The 17,640-nt window shown below is 30.5% G+C and overlaps 2 protein-coding genes and 1 long non-coding RNA gene across 4 annotated transcripts; 2 read left to right on the top strand and 1 right to left on the bottom strand.

Moving 5' to 3' along the window:
• Nucleotides 1–5,299: 5,299 nt before the first annotated feature.
• LOC149059951 (uncharacterized) lies at nucleotides 5,300–10,690 on the bottom strand. Its single transcript, XM_089227033.1, has 3 exons — nucleotides 10,520–10,690; nucleotides 9,738–10,019; nucleotides 5,300–8,608 (listed from the first exon to the last, which is right to left on the bottom strand). Exons 1-3 carry the CDS (start codon nucleotides 10,688–10,690, stop codon nucleotides 7,781–7,783), a joined length of 1,281 nt encoding a protein of 426 aa, XP_089083159.1. The 3' UTR covers nucleotides 5,300–7,780.
• Nucleotides 10,689–14,499, top strand: LOC149059950 (uncharacterized). Of its 2 annotated transcripts, none has more exons than XM_089215823.1 (8): nucleotides 10,689–12,337; nucleotides 13,062–13,264; nucleotides 13,359–13,481; nucleotides 13,584–13,718; nucleotides 13,791–13,913; nucleotides 13,984–14,079; nucleotides 14,148–14,261; nucleotides 14,362–14,499. In XM_089215823.1, the coding sequence occupies exons 1-7, from the start codon at nucleotides 12,219–12,221 to the stop codon at nucleotides 14,219–14,221; spliced, it is 873 nt and encodes a 290-aa protein (XP_089071949.1). In that variant the 5' UTR covers nucleotides 10,689–12,218; the 3' UTR covers nucleotides 14,222–14,261; nucleotides 14,362–14,499. The 2 variants fall into 2 exon arrangements, with proteins under 2 accessions (XP_089071949.1, XP_089071950.1); XM_089215824.1 differs by having other exon boundaries at nucleotides 11,522–13,004.
• On the top strand, nucleotides 14,434–16,749 carry LOC149059949 (uncharacterized). The gene is made up of 4 exons (XR_016189372.1): nucleotides 14,434–14,572; nucleotides 14,647–14,712; nucleotides 14,871–15,124; nucleotides 16,582–16,749. It is a non-coding gene; the product is annotated as an uncharacterized LOC149059949 (long non-coding RNA).
• Nucleotides 16,750–17,640: the final 891 nt, after the last annotated feature.

Below are 17,640 nucleotides of genomic sequence, written 5' to 3'. Positions count from 1 at the left end.
TCACCTTTTAGGACAGTAAAAGTGCTTGGATTTTCTTAAATAGTATCTTTTCTGATAGGAAAATGAATCTAGTTGGTACTTTGGGGGGTTAAAAGTAAAAATTTTTCAATAGTATTCAAAAGCGCCGGGAAAAACAAAAGAAAAATTAAGGAAAAACGGGAATTTTTACACAAAATCTGTTTTCGGAAATATCGATTTTGGTTTTTGGTGTAATTCTTAAAAAAATGACGTTAGATACATGAAATTTTGACTGAATGTTTATATTAGCATATTCTATACACCATAAAATTTTAAAAATATTTTGACTCATTTTGAGCTGTTTACGGACATTGTCAGTTTTCAATATTTTTAGTTTTTTTTCTCTATAAATACCAATAAAAATTATTATTAAAATTATTATTATTTGTTGGGCGAAAAAGCTTGAAAATTTAATACAAGACTCCTGATATAATGCTATAATATCAGTCATAAAATATTAAAAATACATAGGCACACATTTTTTTTATAGGCATTTGAAGTTCAAATTTTGACAAAATTTATCAAAATATCGAAAATTATCAATCACTGTAATTAAAAAATTATAAAATGTTCAGTTATTAAAACTAAGGATTGACAATTTAAAACAAAGATCCTCATAAATAGTTCATGCTGTAACCAAAAAATCTAAAAAATACATAAACACAGTTTTTTTTTTACAGACATTTTAAATTCAAATTTGGAAGAAATGCTTAATATTTATGTTCTTTTACCCAGACTGACATACAGTCTCCGCTCAGAATCGTTTTTCTTATACAATGATATTATATCATTGAATTCAAAATTAATACCTTCCATTATACAGTGACCCCTGGTAACCTACTGTACAGCAGAGCGACATCCACTTACCCACTTTTTTATTTTATTTTATTTGATTATTAATAATTTTTAAATAATTTTATAAATTTTACATAACAGTTATTTAATAATATTTATAGTTTTTTACAGCTTGTCCAATAAATACATTTAGTTGTACTTAACTTTGCTATAAACAGTGTTTGGCATTAGGTTTATTAAATCTCATCTAAATATTTTTTTAATATTCGTCAGTTATTTTATCTAGATAATAAAAATCTTTTAAGATTATAGTCAGATAATTTTTGCCTGAAATTATATTATTATTTCATCTAGATTATGGATGATTGTATTGGAAAATAAATATTAGTTATTTATGCCTAACACATGGTTATAATTATTGTTATTAATATGTTTAGTAATTTATTATTTTATTTAAGATGTTTCATAAGAGTGGACGTTGCACATTTTATTAAGTTATTAACTAAATGGCAACCACTGAAAACAGTATCCAAACGTGTCAGGGAAGTCATTCTTCGAGTAATTGGACTTATGGTGAAATGTCAAAATATTTTGGATTTAAGAAAAATTTTGATTTCTCTTTTTATTGTAATTACAAATGAAACTGATGGATCTGACATAAACACTGGATTAGCTACTCCGTGTGATACACATAAAAAAGAATTGATAAACTTTACATCAACAGGTTGTTTAAATAAACATTTTACAAAAAATAAACAAGGAAATATTGAATTTTATGAATTGGTATGTTTTAAGGTACTATAAATGAAGACGAAGAAATAATGTTCAATGATGCACAGGAATCCATACTGGAAGAAGAACATGAGAATATCGAGAATATCGAGGACGGTCTACTTGGATACAATCCATTCCAAACCTGGGCTGAGAACATTTATGAAGAAAGCAAGCATTATTTAAAAGAAGGAACAGGGATAAATGCCATGTATTTACCGACATTGGTTCAATATATTATAAAATGCATGAAACTCTTGCCTCTATGGTCAGCTATTATGGTTCCAATATATGGGTATGGTGATGAAACTGCTAGTTCGGCCGCAGTAGAGTCGAGTTTCAAAAAACTTAAGACCATCACCTTTAAACAAGACAATTTACCAATTTCAATTGAAGACTTTTTACCTCGTCATATTTCTTCACTAAAAGGAGCATCTCTAATCCACTCAACAAAAAATTCACTAGCATCAAACAACAATGACGATATCAATAGACAATCTTATATAAATTCTCAAACAGGAAACAAAGAACATATAGAAATTTGTCAGAATTTGGAAGAAGTTGAAAACACAAACATGCTATCTGAACAGGAAAATGATTTTTTGATAATTCCTGAACAATCAAATTGTCCACTGTGCTCTGAAGGTATGGATACAGGAGCACATAAATGTTTTTACTGTGGAATACCTGTTCATGCAATTTCCACATGCTCAACTTGTGTACCTGGTAATGATGACATGCGAGTTTGCCACATGTGTTCATTTGTAGAAACTAATGAGGAGAATAACGCATGTGAAACTTGGAGTAGGAAAAATAAGAAACAACGAAAAACTAATTCGTACCTACAACCTAATCCACATTTAAGACATTTGAATTTAAATAACTCTAGACAAATTAAATCATTACCAATTCTAAAAAATGGCTCCCGTTCAGAAGAACTTAAAAGTTGTAAATCTAAAGTGACACAAGGAAAAATCATACTAACAAATACATGTGCATTTGACTCATTGGCTTCATTAATTATGGTATAATATAAACTTGACTATCGTTATATATATATATTCATTTTTGAATTGTTGTAAAAGTCTATATTATATATTTTTCAGGTATCATACTGTGATAGCAAACCATATTCCGAGAAAATTGATTCTATTGTTCAAAGTCAATTTCTGAATTTTATTTCGAAAATCCTAAAGAATGGTATTACGTCTTCAACATATACAGAACGAGCTGATATTATAATTAACAAGTTGAATCCGGAATTAAAAATGATGGAATATAACACAACGTTGGCTATTTGTGATTCTACTATGGGTAACGTTATACATTCAATGTTAACAGAATTTCCAACTATAAAAGAAACGATACGGTGTACATCGAATTGTCAAACAAAATATAATACTCTAGTGTATTTGACTTATCAAACGGAAGATGGTCATATAAACAATTTACAACAATTTATTGATAATCGCCAACCCACTGAACAATCACAATGTACTCAAGAGGTGTCTGGAATCTATTGTGATGGGATGAAACAAATAATATCTGAATTCTCAGATATGCATCTGTTTATAGATGTCCTTCATTGGGAAGGTAATCTTCTTTATATATTAAAGTAAATAAATACATTTTAGGAGTATCATGTATGATGATGAAGTAGGGAATAAACGTTATTAGCAAAAATCATAACAATTTTCATATTTAATATCCGGTCAATGATTGTAACATAGTGAAACGAAATCGATTTTATATACTATCTAGATACCTTATATTAACCACTTCTATTATCACCTCTAAAAACATTTTAATTAAATTATATTTTGTGTAGATAAACTAATTATTATTTTAACGCCAAACCGTTATCAATACAAACACAACTATACTATTAGTATTGTTATACTTATTATAAAAATAAAATGAATATGTTGAACTTTGATAAAAACAAAAAAAAATATATACTTTGCTATTTTATGTGTATTGTGTATAGATACATAATATTAATAGTACGAAGAGAAAAATTACTGTACAACAACTTCTTTGAATTTATACACACTGAATTATATTTTATAATATTATTGCAGGAGAAAAGGCAATTTCTAAAGATCGCAGCTGTGAAGCAGCTGCTCAGGTAAAGGAAAAGTTATGTGATATTCCACAAATTATATTGCATAACTCAAAAACCTATGAGCTTAGAGGAGTACTCAGCTTCAAAGCCGGAAAATCTAAATTGAGAAATTCAACAGGGCATTATTGTGCCTTCGCAAAACGAGGGTCAAGCAACTGGGAACAATTTGATGACATGAAAAAAAAACCAATTCCTGTCAAAGACACAAAAGTTGTGAATTGCGAATTTCTTGTATACACAATATAATAAATTTTAAAAGTTTAATTTTTTTAAATTTTTAAATTTTTTTTTTTTAATGCATTATATTCAAAAATATTATTGAAAAACGATCAATTTTATCATGGTTTTTATAAACCCACACCAAATGATCCGGCTAATATTGTCATATCCTTTTTGGATGGGATGTTTTACTTTAATATCCTAAAACTTGTGAACGATACCTTACATCTCCTTAACAATAAAATTACGATTAGGTCACAACGATGTTAATAAACTGACCATACCATATATTATTCTGTCTTTTACGTTTTTCTAATTTAATTAATTCAATGATGTTTTATTGATCATGGTTAATTATTTTTTTTAAAACTTAAAAATGTGTTATCAATAAATTACTAATTATTATTATTACACACACTATTACTATAATATTAAATATAATCTTGGACATTTAACATAATATTATAATCTGTTTGCGCATACTTACTCGTATCCTTTTTCTTAGAATTAAAAATATTCAAAATGAAGAACTTACCTCAATTAGAGCTGCTATTCACGGCTGTTAGGTTTTTAGCCCAAGTCCACCACAAATAAATGTTTTCAAATGGCAAGTACACTAAAGGTATAAAAATTAGTATCGATAGGTTTTCTTAGCATTATAGGTTGCTTTGAAGCGGTTGAACGCAATTTCGGGGGCCAAGGAGGGGCGCACAAATTTTCATTTCGGTCACACAAATTCACTCTAATCGCGCACTAATTTTTGGTAAAAAAAAATTCCCGAAAAGTCGATTATTCGCCCTCGAGGGGGGGCTGGGGAAATGGTCAAAACGGTTGAACGCAATTTCGGGGGCCAAGGAGGGGCGCACAAATTTTCATTTCGGTCACACAAATTCACTCTAATCGCGCACTAATTTTTGGTAAAAAAAAATTCCCGAAAAGTCGATTATTCGCCCTCGAGGGGGAGCTGGGGAAATGGTCAAAACGGTTGAACGCAATTTCGGGGGCCAAGGAGGGGCGCACAAATTTTCATTTCGGTCACACAAATTCACTCTAATCGCGCACTAATTTTTGGTAAAAAAAAATTCCCGAAAAGTAGGTTTTTTACACTTAGGGGGGGCCGGAGAACATTTCTTCAGCCCCCCCAAAGATTTTTTGGATTTGTCCAAAATCCTTTATCGCACAAATTTTGAAAATGTTCGCACAAATTTACACAAATTACACACTAATTATTGGTGAATAATAAACAAAGGTTTTCAAACTTGGAGGGGCTGGTGAAATGTACGTGAATGCGGCGGCAGTTATTTGTATCTCCGTCCCGGGTGATCGCGGATGACGTTGCGGGTGGTGGTGCTTGGCGGTGGTTGTGTGACTTTGTCGCGCTCTAGCGTTCCTACCTATCCTACTCCGTGTGTTTGCGGTGTCGCGCGCGCTGAGATCGGTGCGTCCGTAAGTCGGGCGGCGTGGTCGGTCGGTCGTTACGTGCTTTGTGGTTATGTTACGTAACGCCGGGTTTTTCCGTTACCGCCTGCAAACCACGTTTGCGTCGTATGGGATCGGGGATTTTTCCGCGAGTTGCACAACAGGGAAATGTAATGGGGGTAGTATGGGGTAAGTTAAGATAAACAGTGTTTACTTACCGGTGATTCCTGTACGGGGAGCCAATTTTGTGGCGGTCCTGGACGGATCCCACAAGTGTGAGAGTGATAGTGGTTTAATAGGAAAAGAAAAAAGAATAAACACACGTTTTAGTTGGTCGCTGAGGTGCGATGATTGGTTTTTTTTTATTTTGTTTTTATACACAAAAAAAACTACCGCGACAGACAAAGAAAAATAGAATGCGCGATACAAAAAAAAGTCACAATGGGAGACACTATTGTGTGGTGAGGTGTGTGCGACACGGCGAGGACGGTGGGTGCGTGGTGTGCGTGTCACTCTTAGCGCGGTCGTAGAACTGACTTGCTACAACGCGGTTCGCGGTACCGGCGGTCGACATCTCCAGGCGCGCTTATCGCGTGTCGGTGTCGACCGCCGTCGATTGGCGGTTGACAGAGAGAATAGACGGCGCGGATTTCCGCGCACAGGCCGTTTGAATTCAAACGGCTGTTACGCGGGACCGCGTCAAGACACTAAATGTCAAAGTTGCTCAATTGTTGGTAAAGTGACAACCCTATGCTAACAATACAAAATTAATAAATATTCAAATTAGAGTTGCCGAACCATAATTACCAGACAATAGGAACAAGAAAACCAACGTTGATCACAGCCAACAAAACAATATAAAAAGAACCATACACGAGGTTTTCATGCACGACTAAAGAAAAAAGGCTGTTACATAATAATATAATATTAAATTTTTACGGGGTAATTACCACCAAGAAGGAAGACCTTACGACTTGTCCTAAGGACGGACGAAAAAGAAGAGAACTAATTTTTAAAAGAAACATAACGAGAATAACGAATATGGCCAATAACTATGTAAGCACCACCGCCAGCGCCGATAACAACGAAGTGCTGCCAACACTAGTGCAACGCAACGGCAATAGGCACTCACAAATTATTGGCACTACTATACAGGCATAAAACAAAACAAAAAACTAATAAATACACGAAACAGGTGCTAAACCGGGTGAGCTGACCTTTTAATTGACCACGACGAATAGATAATGCGTCTATGTCCGCCATTATTTATTGTTATACGCACTCTGAACGTGTGTAAAAATATGAGTACTCGAATCTGTTTATTTCAAGTCCAACCGAGTGTTGTGACTTGCATCTTGTACTTTAAGCTATGTCCTAGCTGGTGCGTGCACGCAATGCGAGTAGACTGTGCGATATTTGACCGCACCGCACTGAATTCTAGTTCCCGCAAGCATGGCAAAATTGACGCACTGAAATATGCGAGAAAACGCATACGATTTGTACTTTGTTACAACTACAATATTGAGCTGAGAAGACGTATAGTGTTATCAACGTGTTAAGTTAATTAATATTCAGATTTCTGTTTGTGAAAATAACTGTAATTTACTATTATGTCGTTAATTCAAGATCAACGAAGCTTACTCTTAATAGAAAATTTTTATCTGAAGTATAAATTACTTAAAATGAGGAAAAAGTCCAAGAGATCTTCTCCAAATGTGATTTATAAAGATCGATTTATTTTTGGAGAATTCCATCAACTGTATCCACAATTACGAACAGATAAAATAATGTTTCGTGCATACACTAGAATGACTACAGACACATTTGACTACATTGCTCAACATATAACACCACTTTGTCAAAGAGAGTACACAAATTTTCAAGATCCAATCTCTGTTGAAGAACGACTGTTGATTACTATTAGGAAAATATAACATAGGCAACAGATGTCAAACTATTAATATTCTCATGATTATGATAATCAGATTAAGTACATCTATACAAGATTAATTTTTGACGATTTTAGTTTTCGGCGTAACACTAATAAATAAAAGGTGGGCAAATAGGTGTTTTTTCCGTGGCTTTTTTTTCTGACTACCCATATAATGATATCTTAAAAATGATTATTTTATTGAAAACATTAAAATAATATTAATAATCTGCTTTCATAAAAGACAAAATAAAAAATTTACCTACCTTGGTATAGTTATAAAATATAATGTCATTTGACAATATAAAATAAAAAATATACTACTTATAGATCAATACCTCAACAGATATAGGTAGCTCACCTTTGTATTTAAAAATAAAAAAGTATAATTATTATATGAACCAATTAATACTGTTTGTGAAACTAATTAAGTAATAATTTAGGTATGAAAATAAAAATTATTTAAAACATATTAATGATATTACTATATAATTAAAAACTTATTAATTATAATTTGGTGGTTGATCTGCAGATTGTAATGATAAAGTCTGTTCGGTCGCTAAAGACTGCATAGGATGATGAATAGGTTGGAATGGCATAGGTTGTGATGATTGTATAGGTTGCACATGTATTGGAAATGTTTGATAAGGATAAGTTAAATTGTTATTCATAGGTTGAGATGATGGTGTAGATAATTCTCTCATAATCACTTCTTGGATTTGTGTCCTTACTCTCAATTTTTGTAGTGGAGTCATTTTACCGAAATAAGGATGAATTGATTTAAAAAAATACATGTCCTCATCATCTTTTACTGCATTCTTTGATGAGTCTATAAAAGCTTCAATTTTTGTTTTTTCAAGTTGTAGTAATTGTTGTTCAAAACACATTTCATCTTGCTGTTTTTTCATTTTTTTTCGTCCACTGGATTTATTTGTTGAGTAGTTTAACTCAGAAATAGGCGAATTTCTCCCCGATTGTGTTAAGTTGGTCTGTGCTTCAGTCTGAGGTAATAATGAATCCAGAACTTCAAAACTATGTGTCGTTTCCTTTTCGATATTGTCCTCATTTTCTTGATCTTCGTTTGAGTCGTTCGTTTGTTCGTCTGAATGTCCTAGCTCAGTATCCTCGTCACAATCATCGGAAAATGTACTCGACGTATTTCTAGGAGTTTCGGCGTCTTTCAAAAATTGCATAGACACAAAATACGACCATTTCCCGTGATATTTTTCTAGGCCATCTTGTGACGATCCTGATTTCGGTTTTTTAACTCTTTTCAGTTCTTTTTTGTACTGATCTCTTAAGTTTCTCCATTTTTTTTTTTGCTTCATTGCCTATATAAATTAACATATAATATAGTAATTAGTAACCTTTGGGCATATTTTATCTTTTTATTGGATTGAAAAACAAATAACTGTATAATAACTAAATAGAGTTACAATTATATATTTTTTTATTTTTTAAAACTACGTGTAATAAGCAGGGAAAAAACTCAAATCAAACGCAAATTCATGCTATCGAAATATTTCGTGTTGAATTAAACATAATATATATATTATTTGTTACTTTTAATAATTAATATAAATAAAATAAAATATTATTAATTTAAGATTCTGAGCGAAGCAATGAATGTATTGATTTTACCATGATGTGTGTTTTTATTTATTTTAGATTCTGAGCGGAGCGATGAATGTATTGATTTTACCATGATGTGTGTTTTTTTTTTTTTTTTTTATAAGCATTTAAAGTTCAAATTTTGACTAAATACGTAAAAATTACGGCAATGTTCAAATTATCTTAGATAGAAATTCATAAAAGTTTTTCTTTTTAATTCTAAGATTTTAAAATTTAATACAAGGCTCCTAACATATTTTTACAATAGCAGTTGCAAAATAAAAGGAATACATAGTCACAATTTTTATTTATAAGCATTTAAAGTTCAAATTTTTACAACATATTATGTAAAAATCACGAAAATTCACAAATTATTTTAAGCTAGAAATTCATAAAAAATTTTCTTTTTAATTCTCAGTTAAATATTTTAAAATGTGCCTTACGGCACCAATCAACATTTCTGTTTTTTCTACATCTGTGTACGACATGGCCATAAAAAATGTGATTAATAAAAAACAAATTAAGTAATCAAAACCAATCTATTCTTGTTTGTGACGACGCTTATCGTATGCGGCAAAAAACAAACTATTTTGTATTTCAAACCTGCGACTGCGGTGCGATATCGTGAATTCAACGCATGCGTCGGCAATTAGGACAGTCCGATCTATTTCTGAATGTTTGTTATTATTAGAAATTATTAGAAATCGCATGCGTTCGCCGCACTGCGATTTGCGGTGCGTGCACGCACCAGCTAGGACATAGCGTTAAACTATATACTACCTATACTGTACTATATGCGCGAGGAACCACCACCGGAGGAAAGGAATAAATATAGGAAAGCTGACTAACCCGGTACGCTTGACGAGCTCCAATCCGAACGGCGAAGTTTCTGTTGCTGATGACGATTACGACGACGATGCGAACTATTAAACTGTAGTCAATGTCAATGAGTTGTTTAGAGAATATGTTTCCAGATTGGTAATTTTGTAACTCGACACGCATATTCTTGCTTAAATGAAGTAAGACTTTGACAAGTTTCCACAAATTGGAGGACTTAAGACATGTATTGAGTTCATCAGCTAGCGTTGATCGCGGAATCACTGGTGTTCGGTACTTCAAGGGTAAAGTGGACTGTATTAGGTTTAAAAACAATTATGGTAGATGCTTGGTAGAATCGTATCAAAAATAATAAATAACACGATTTGTTATGATTCAAAAGAGCCGGTCTGCGGCCTACTATTTAACAAAACCAAAACAGAAAGTAAAATAAATGTAGAGGGCACAATAGGTGCTGGCCAGCAAAAGGGTATTAAATTGATATTACGGCTAACACAATAAATAATAAATAATACACATAAATATATATAAAAACCGTGACGGTGGCAGCAGTCCCGGGTGACGGTGATGGTAGACGGTGAGTAGTGGACAGGTGCCGGGAGAGGTGAACCATAGACAGGTGATGATAGACGGTAACGGTACTACGGTAGAGAGTGAACGGTAACTATGTGGTATCGACTATCGGACGGTCGAACTCGGTACACTACTGTCGTACTCGGAGCAGTGACTGACTCGCTACACTCACGTACATATTACGGTAGATAGTACGGACGGCGTCTTAACGCTTATCAAACAACTGGCAATGTTTGACCTTTTCCTGCTAATAAAATCATTGCACCACCAAATCGGTTATGATTGCTCCGTAGATCTTTTAATGTTCTGTCTAAAGCCTCCAACGATTTTTTATGTGCCATCGTGAATTCATCCCAAACAATCAATTGACATTGCTGCAAAACCTTTGCCATTGCAGAGTTCTTCTAAATGTTGCAGGCTGGAGTTTCATTGCTTTGCATATTTAATGGCAATTTTAGTACTGAATGGGCTGTTTGACCACCTTCAAGTAAAGTTGCTGCGATTCCCGACGAAGCGAGTATAAATGCAATTTTATTTTGTGAGCGAATTGTTGCTAATATTAATGAAATCAAAAAAGTTTTTCCTGTACCACCAGGTGCATCTAAGAAGTACGATATACCTCCAGTTTCATCATTTGTTACTTTCATAAGAGTATCAAATACATATTTATGTTGTTCATTCAACAGTGGAAGATTTGTTTGAATTAATTCTTTCAAAGTGTTGAGATCATACAGTTTTTCTCGGTGCACCTTTTGTTTAAAAGCACCATGCATTGGACAATTGGGCGAGGTCGGGCCTAATTGAATTAATAGTTTGTTTGACATCATAAAGCACATGTTCTCAATTGAAATCAATACTTCGTTGTAAATTTCTTCACTGATTTGTATGTTTGGATTTTCCATTCTATTCCGTATTTGATACAAAATATCATCACATACATAATCTTTGAACTTGATCCACAAATAAATTGGGTTTGACGGGAAGCATGTAAATATGATTGAAATATGATGAAAACAATGTTCGTATTTGGTCTCAAGCTAATAATAACAATACAAAAAAAAAGTCGACTATACAGGAAGGTCGCCTAAACAAACAACTTAACATAAATAATATTACGCTCAATGCCACCAGTTCGAGCTCACTTTGTGATAACAATACTAACGAATCTTCAAATGCCGTATGGACACATGTGCCTAGTAAAAGAAATTTATCAGATTCATTCAATCCATGTTCACCTGATCCTACTATAAATAAAAGTAAAAGATTATTTATAACAAAAAATCGTTATGAAGAATTACAAACTGAACCTCTCATCACACAAAACTCTACTCCAGAAATTCCTGACACTGCCAATTCAATTAAACCACCACCACCAATTTTTATGAAAGGTATAATTAACTTTCCAAATATGTGTGCAGCACTAATAGAGCTAATCGGAGTCGATAACTTTTTCTGTAAGTCTTCGGCAGATAGTCTCAAAATTTAAACCGCTAATCCTGAAGCATATAGAACACTGATCCGTTATCTGAAGGATAAAAAAGCGCTATATCACACTTATCAGTTAAAGGAGGACAAGCCCACTCGTGTCGTCTTGCGAAACTTACAGCCACCTACACCCACAGAACTAATAAAAAGTGAACTTGAATTGCGACTCTACGAAGTAAGAAATGTCATAAATGTCCGAAACAAGACCAGTAAAACCCCACTACCTCTATTCTTTGTCGATCTTGAGCCCACTCATCACTCAAACAACATCTTTGAATTATCATCTTTTCTCCACACAAAGATCAAAGTCGAAGAGCCCTACAAACCAAAAGTTATTAGCCAATGTCTGAACTGCCAAGAATACGTCCACACAAGATCTTACTGCGGTTATCCTTCACGCTGCGTCCGCTGTAGCGCATTCCATCCGTCCACTGAATGTACCAAATCACGAGACTTAGCAGCCAAATGTGCTTTATGTTCCGGCGACCACCCAGCAAACTACAGAGGTTGCAGTGTCTACAGGGAATTACAACGTCGAAAAACACCAACCAAAAGTAAGTTTTTACACGATAATATTAAGCACAATGTAAACAATTATAATGTTAAAGCAAACCAACCATTACCAAATTTGCCAGAAAAAAATACAGATGGCCCCTCTAAAACTTATGCTCAGGCCACTTCCAGTCAACCATCACAACCCTCTCCACCAACTCCTTCTACCGATTTAACTGCAACCATATCTTCCTTTATGAACGAATAAATATATTAATTAAATCTTTTTGATATATATATATACAGTACACGCACTTAGTAATGTGCTAAAATGCTGGGACTATTTGGAAAAAAAAAATGGTCATTAAACATGATAATAAATTAATTGCAATGCCAATACTACATACATCATTGTAAATACCTATTACACTGTTTTTAATTTTTTGTATTATAAAATGTTTAATTATTTATTTTATGTAATATACCTAATTTTTTAATTTTTAATTTTGAGACATAAAAAATAGCTATAAGTACCTACTATTATTTTGTATTGAAAAAACATTAGTTTTAATTTTATTCATTTAAAAATAATTTATTTTGTATTTATAATATAATATTTTGTATATTTCTATAAATGTATAGCATAAATATTTGTGTATATACTAAATAATTATCTACCCCTATTTTGGAGTCTAGTTTCGGACAACTTTTCAGAGCTACATTATTCGGGTATTATTTTAAAATATTTACTTGATAATTATGTACATTAACAAAATTGTTATTTAGATTAATTCAAATTATGTGGATAGTGGTTCATTTTGTTACTGACAATGCCGTAGAGGCAGTACCTGAAACTTGGTATAAAAAAAATCAAACCTGTGCTTGGCCGCTTACATCAAAAAATTTGAAAAAATATATTGCAAAACAAGATTATCCTGACAAAAATAATTATAAGTGGTTTCCTGCAAGGGTTCTTGGAAGGAAATATGGTATTTACATATTTTTGAAATATAAATTGATTTTACCTATAACATTTAAATTTATATATTATTTAATTATATTATCTATTGTTGGTTTGTGTAGCAACTATAGAAGGAGCTCAAAGCAAGTCGAAAATTGCACAAATTCTGTCTGAATTATCTGCCAACGAGGAAGATTTACAAAATAAATCCAAACGTATTGGAAGTCCTCCTTTGATAAAGCCAAGTAAATGTTATTTTTTTTAACTTTATTTTTAGTTGTTTTTAGTTTAATGTTAAAGATATAATCATAAATGCTATGAATAATAAAGTATTGTTATTTTTATAGGTAAAATCAGAAAAATAGAAAATAAAATAAATTATAATTTAAAAACTAAAATAAATTATAATAATGATACTCCTGAATCGGATATTGACAATTCCGACGGTGACCCTGACTACTCCCAACTTATGATTGTAGATGGTATGTATAATACTATAATAAGAATTAAGTACCTATGATTAAAAAATTAAAATTAACATTAAAACTCTGTAGGTAAACTGAGAAAAACTGATAATCAATCAAAACGAGTGTTTGACAAAATTGACAATAATGATTCAGATATTGAGATTTCTCACAATGGCTCTGACTATTCACAACCTCAGATTATTGTAGATGGTATGTAATACTAAAATAAGAGTTAAGTACCTATACTTAAAAAATTAAAATTAATATTCAAATTCTGTAGGTAAAATGAGAAAAACTGATAATCAATCAAAACATGTGTTTGACAAAATTTACAAAAATTTACAAACTCTTATGAACAACTCTGATTCTAACATAGGTAAACAATAATGTTAAACTTTATTTACATATTATTCATTTTGTGTAATGACCAATTGATTAATATAGTTCTAGAGGAAATTAAAACAAATGGTCTGCACGGACATGAAGAAACAATTACACAGTTGTTATCTTCCATTTAAGTCGAAACCCTTGACCATTGTAAATTTACAAAAGCAGATGGTATATAATATTATAAATATTATTATTTTTCAATATATTTTAATTTTAATTAAGTTTAACTATATATAGGCACTAATAATATATGTATATTTTTCAACAGATCCAGTAGTATACCATAGTGTCACAAAACAAAAGTTTATTTTGCACTCCCCAATAAGACAAAATACATAAGGTGAAAGAGGAAGACAATTATTGATAAGATCTTTACCAAATTTAGAGCAGCAGATGTCTTCAACTAGTATTCCCAACCAGCACACGCCACATAGTATAAAAAAAGTTGTTTCCCTCACAAAACTCAGATGGATCTAAAGGTACAACTATATTTTTTATTGATATATTTTTTCATACAATGTACTTTAATTTATGTAATCATTAATAATTATAGAACCAACTACTGCAGTGTCTCGAAGTGGTACAAATACCAAATATGATTTTGGGATGACTGATTCAGGTATATTTTAACTAGGAACACTTTGCTATGGTATAATATTTTGGTATTATAAAGTATGTTATGTTTAATCTGCACATATTATATGTTAGGATAAACATATACTATTCATGGATTTATATAAAATTTTATATTTATAAATTGTATGTTATTTGTTACAGCCTTTAAAAATTTTGTTATTAACTCATTAACAAAATTCAAAAACGAAATAGCTGCAATACACTCAACGGTCAACTCAACACATCTAGCATTACATTCATTTTTAAATGACTCTGGTCAAAAAACAGCAATCCAATTAGCTTCTCAATATGCAACCAGTTATAGTTTGGATGATGTGTTTCCAATAACTAATGAAGAAGAAATGAAAATGTTCAATTGTAAAATACAGAATGATAAGCAGTTTAAATTAGAAATGGTAATTTTATAATACAAGATATCAGATATCTATTCTTTAGTCAGTTATATATTTATTATGTATATATAGATAGATATTAGATATATTATTATATATAACTAACTAAAGAATATATATATATATTCAGTAAAAATTTGTTATAATTGTATATGAACTCCTTAAAGGAATATTTTGTGCCATTACAACCAACAATCTATTTTAACTAAATTCACAACAAATAGTAGCTTAATACATTTGGTTATACTGCAATTAGTGTATACTCATTTCCATTATGATCAAATTTCAAATATATACACTTTGGAGACACTAATTGAAAAAAGATTATTATTACTAGAGAACAATAATAATTTATATTGTATTTTAAATTGTGCATATTTTTTTGTTGCATTTAAAATAATTTATAGTTTATTCAAATAAATAGGCATAATATGAGTCTGATATTTACATACAAATATGTTCCTTAATTATCACCATCATAAGTTCAATATAATATATTTATAATAATTAATAAAGATGAATTCTAAATAATTTTTTATACTGTATACATTTAAATATATATATATACCTATATGATATTATAATATATTAATTTTTTTATCTCATAATTATTGTTAAATTTTTTTTATACGGGTATCAAAGTTATCCTTATTAGTAGGAACCAAAGATGTCGGGGATAGTGTCCGTCGTCTTATAAGCCGTATGTTTAGTGATGATATCCTCACACTGTATTCTCTACAAGAAAAAAAAACAAAAAATGAATTTTTCTAAATTGCCTACTTATCAACTAATGATTGGTATGTATTTTAAATGTATGAACAATAATTAGTATATTATCTGACATATGACTAGTAAATAGGCTTCCAAGCAAAACATTTAAGTAGATTAGCCACAACCTGACACATCTAACATTGTGGAATTTATGTATTATTATTGTAGTATGTACCTATTGCTTAATAATATTAGCATTTAATATTAAATACTATTGTGACAAAATTTAAATTGTCTGAGTATTCAATTACAGATTTACAATTACTTGAAATCAAAAACTCAGCAATAATATCAGCTGTAAATTAATTAGGTATTTTTTTATTATACATTTTAATTAACATTTGTATTAAAAAAAAGTACTCTGCATAAGCTATTAGAGTTAATATATTTTAATTTTAATCATTATAGATAATTTATTGATGTCTTCTTTTGTAAATATGTTTATTTACAATACCACATTTTACATAATTTGTAACCGAAGTTGTATATATTATCACAAAGACCAATTTATTTATATCCTGTACTACCTACGCCTACTTGACCATTATGAATTATGAAATAATAATAAAAAAATACAAATATTATTATTATCTCTAATTATCTTATTATATGAATTATATTTAAAAAAAAATTGAATGTATTAAATGAAAAGGTGTGAACTAAATCTATAACTGTTTTGTATGTTTCAGATGTATTGAGAATTCACCAAAAATTCAAATCAAAAATTGATAAAGATTTTAATGACCCGATGGCCAATTGGTTAAATCACTCAAAGTTCAGAATCTTAAACAAACTAGCTGCAGCAGAAAAAAATAAATAATTGTCAATTATGTATATTATATATGTCTTACCTAACAATATACAGTGAAGTAAATGTAAATTGTGTTTTTATAATAAAATATTAGCTTTATAACCATGTAATGGAGTTACCCTAAGTTCCTAAACAAGTATAAACAATAAACAACAATTAGTCAGTGTAAATAATAAATATGAAAAACACTTTAAATCAATGTTTCAATAACATAACATTAAATACATTTGAATGTTATATAGCATTTAAAATACAAGTATAGACACATTCTTACAACATTATTAATCTAATGTTACGATAAATTTATAAATTTAAATTTAATTTAATATTAAAAAGGTGGACAAAACATGACTATATAACTTTATGTTAACTTTCCAGTAATATTATTAAAATAAGATATAAACGTTTCTATAACATTATACGTTGCTTTTCAAATCTTATAGGAATATTTCAATAACTTTATTTTGCTGTCTGGGAAATTTAAATCTTTGCTCTATCTGATATATTATTTGTTATATAGCATTGCAATTGTGATTATGAAAACTTATACATGGATAGCTCTTGACAAATGTATACCTTCCAACAAAATTGCTAAAAACTAGGACTTAACATACTTGGTTTTACTTTTTTTGAATTTTATGTTAACTCAATATGCATTTAGTTCCCTTTTAAGTAGGTAAAATTGTCAATATTTAATACTTCGTTTATTTTATTTTTTATGCACATAATCACTATAATAAGTGGTAATAGAAAATCTATGTTTATTAATTGGTTGGCTAAAACAAAATATTTATTTTAAAAATTATATATTAATAAATGATATAATATTTTTATTTTTTGTACAACATTGATTTAACAGACATATTTATTTTTAAGGCATTAAAATCAAAAAGGTTGCAGACTCTTGAAGTTGATTTTTATATTATTAATGTCTGAA

This window comes from Diuraphis noxia, unplaced genomic scaffold, assembly GCF_037042655.1.
Source record: "Diuraphis noxia isolate RWA-SAM2 unplaced genomic scaffold, SU_Dnox_SAM2 contig0001, whole genome shotgun sequence".
NCBI classification, from domain to species: Eukaryota; Metazoa; Arthropoda; class Insecta; order Hemiptera; family Aphididae; genus Diuraphis; species Diuraphis noxia.
The sequence above is the reverse complement of the archived record's forward strand: the minus strand, read 5'-3'. Positions and strand labels throughout refer to the sequence as shown.

Bases quoted from the DNA above. Each gene is read 5' to 3' on its own strand.
- LOC149059951 (XM_089227033.1), bottom strand. From the start codon at position 10,690: ATGGCAAAGGTTTTGCAGCAATGTCAATTGATTGTTTGGGATGAATTC. The intron at 10,020-10,519 runs GTTTGATAAGCG...AACCTAATACAG, and splicing joins AAGGTCAAACATTGCCAGTT to TCCACTTTACCCTTGAAGTA. The intron at 8,609-9,737 runs GTTAGTCAGCTT...TAATTTATATAG, and splicing joins GAGCTCGTCAAGCGTACCGG to GCAATGAAGCAAAAAAAAAA.
- LOC149059950 (XM_089215823.1), top strand. From the start codon at position 12,219: ATGTACCAAATCACGAGACTTAGCAGCCAAATGTGCTTTATGTTCCGG. The intron at 13,719-13,790 runs GTATGTATAATA...AAAACTCTGTAG, and splicing joins CCAACTTATGATTGTAGATG to GTAAACTGAGAAAAACTGAT. The intron at 14,080-14,147 runs GTAAACAATAAT...TGATTAATATAG, and splicing joins CAACTCTGATTCTAACATAG to TTCTAGAGGAAATTAAAACA.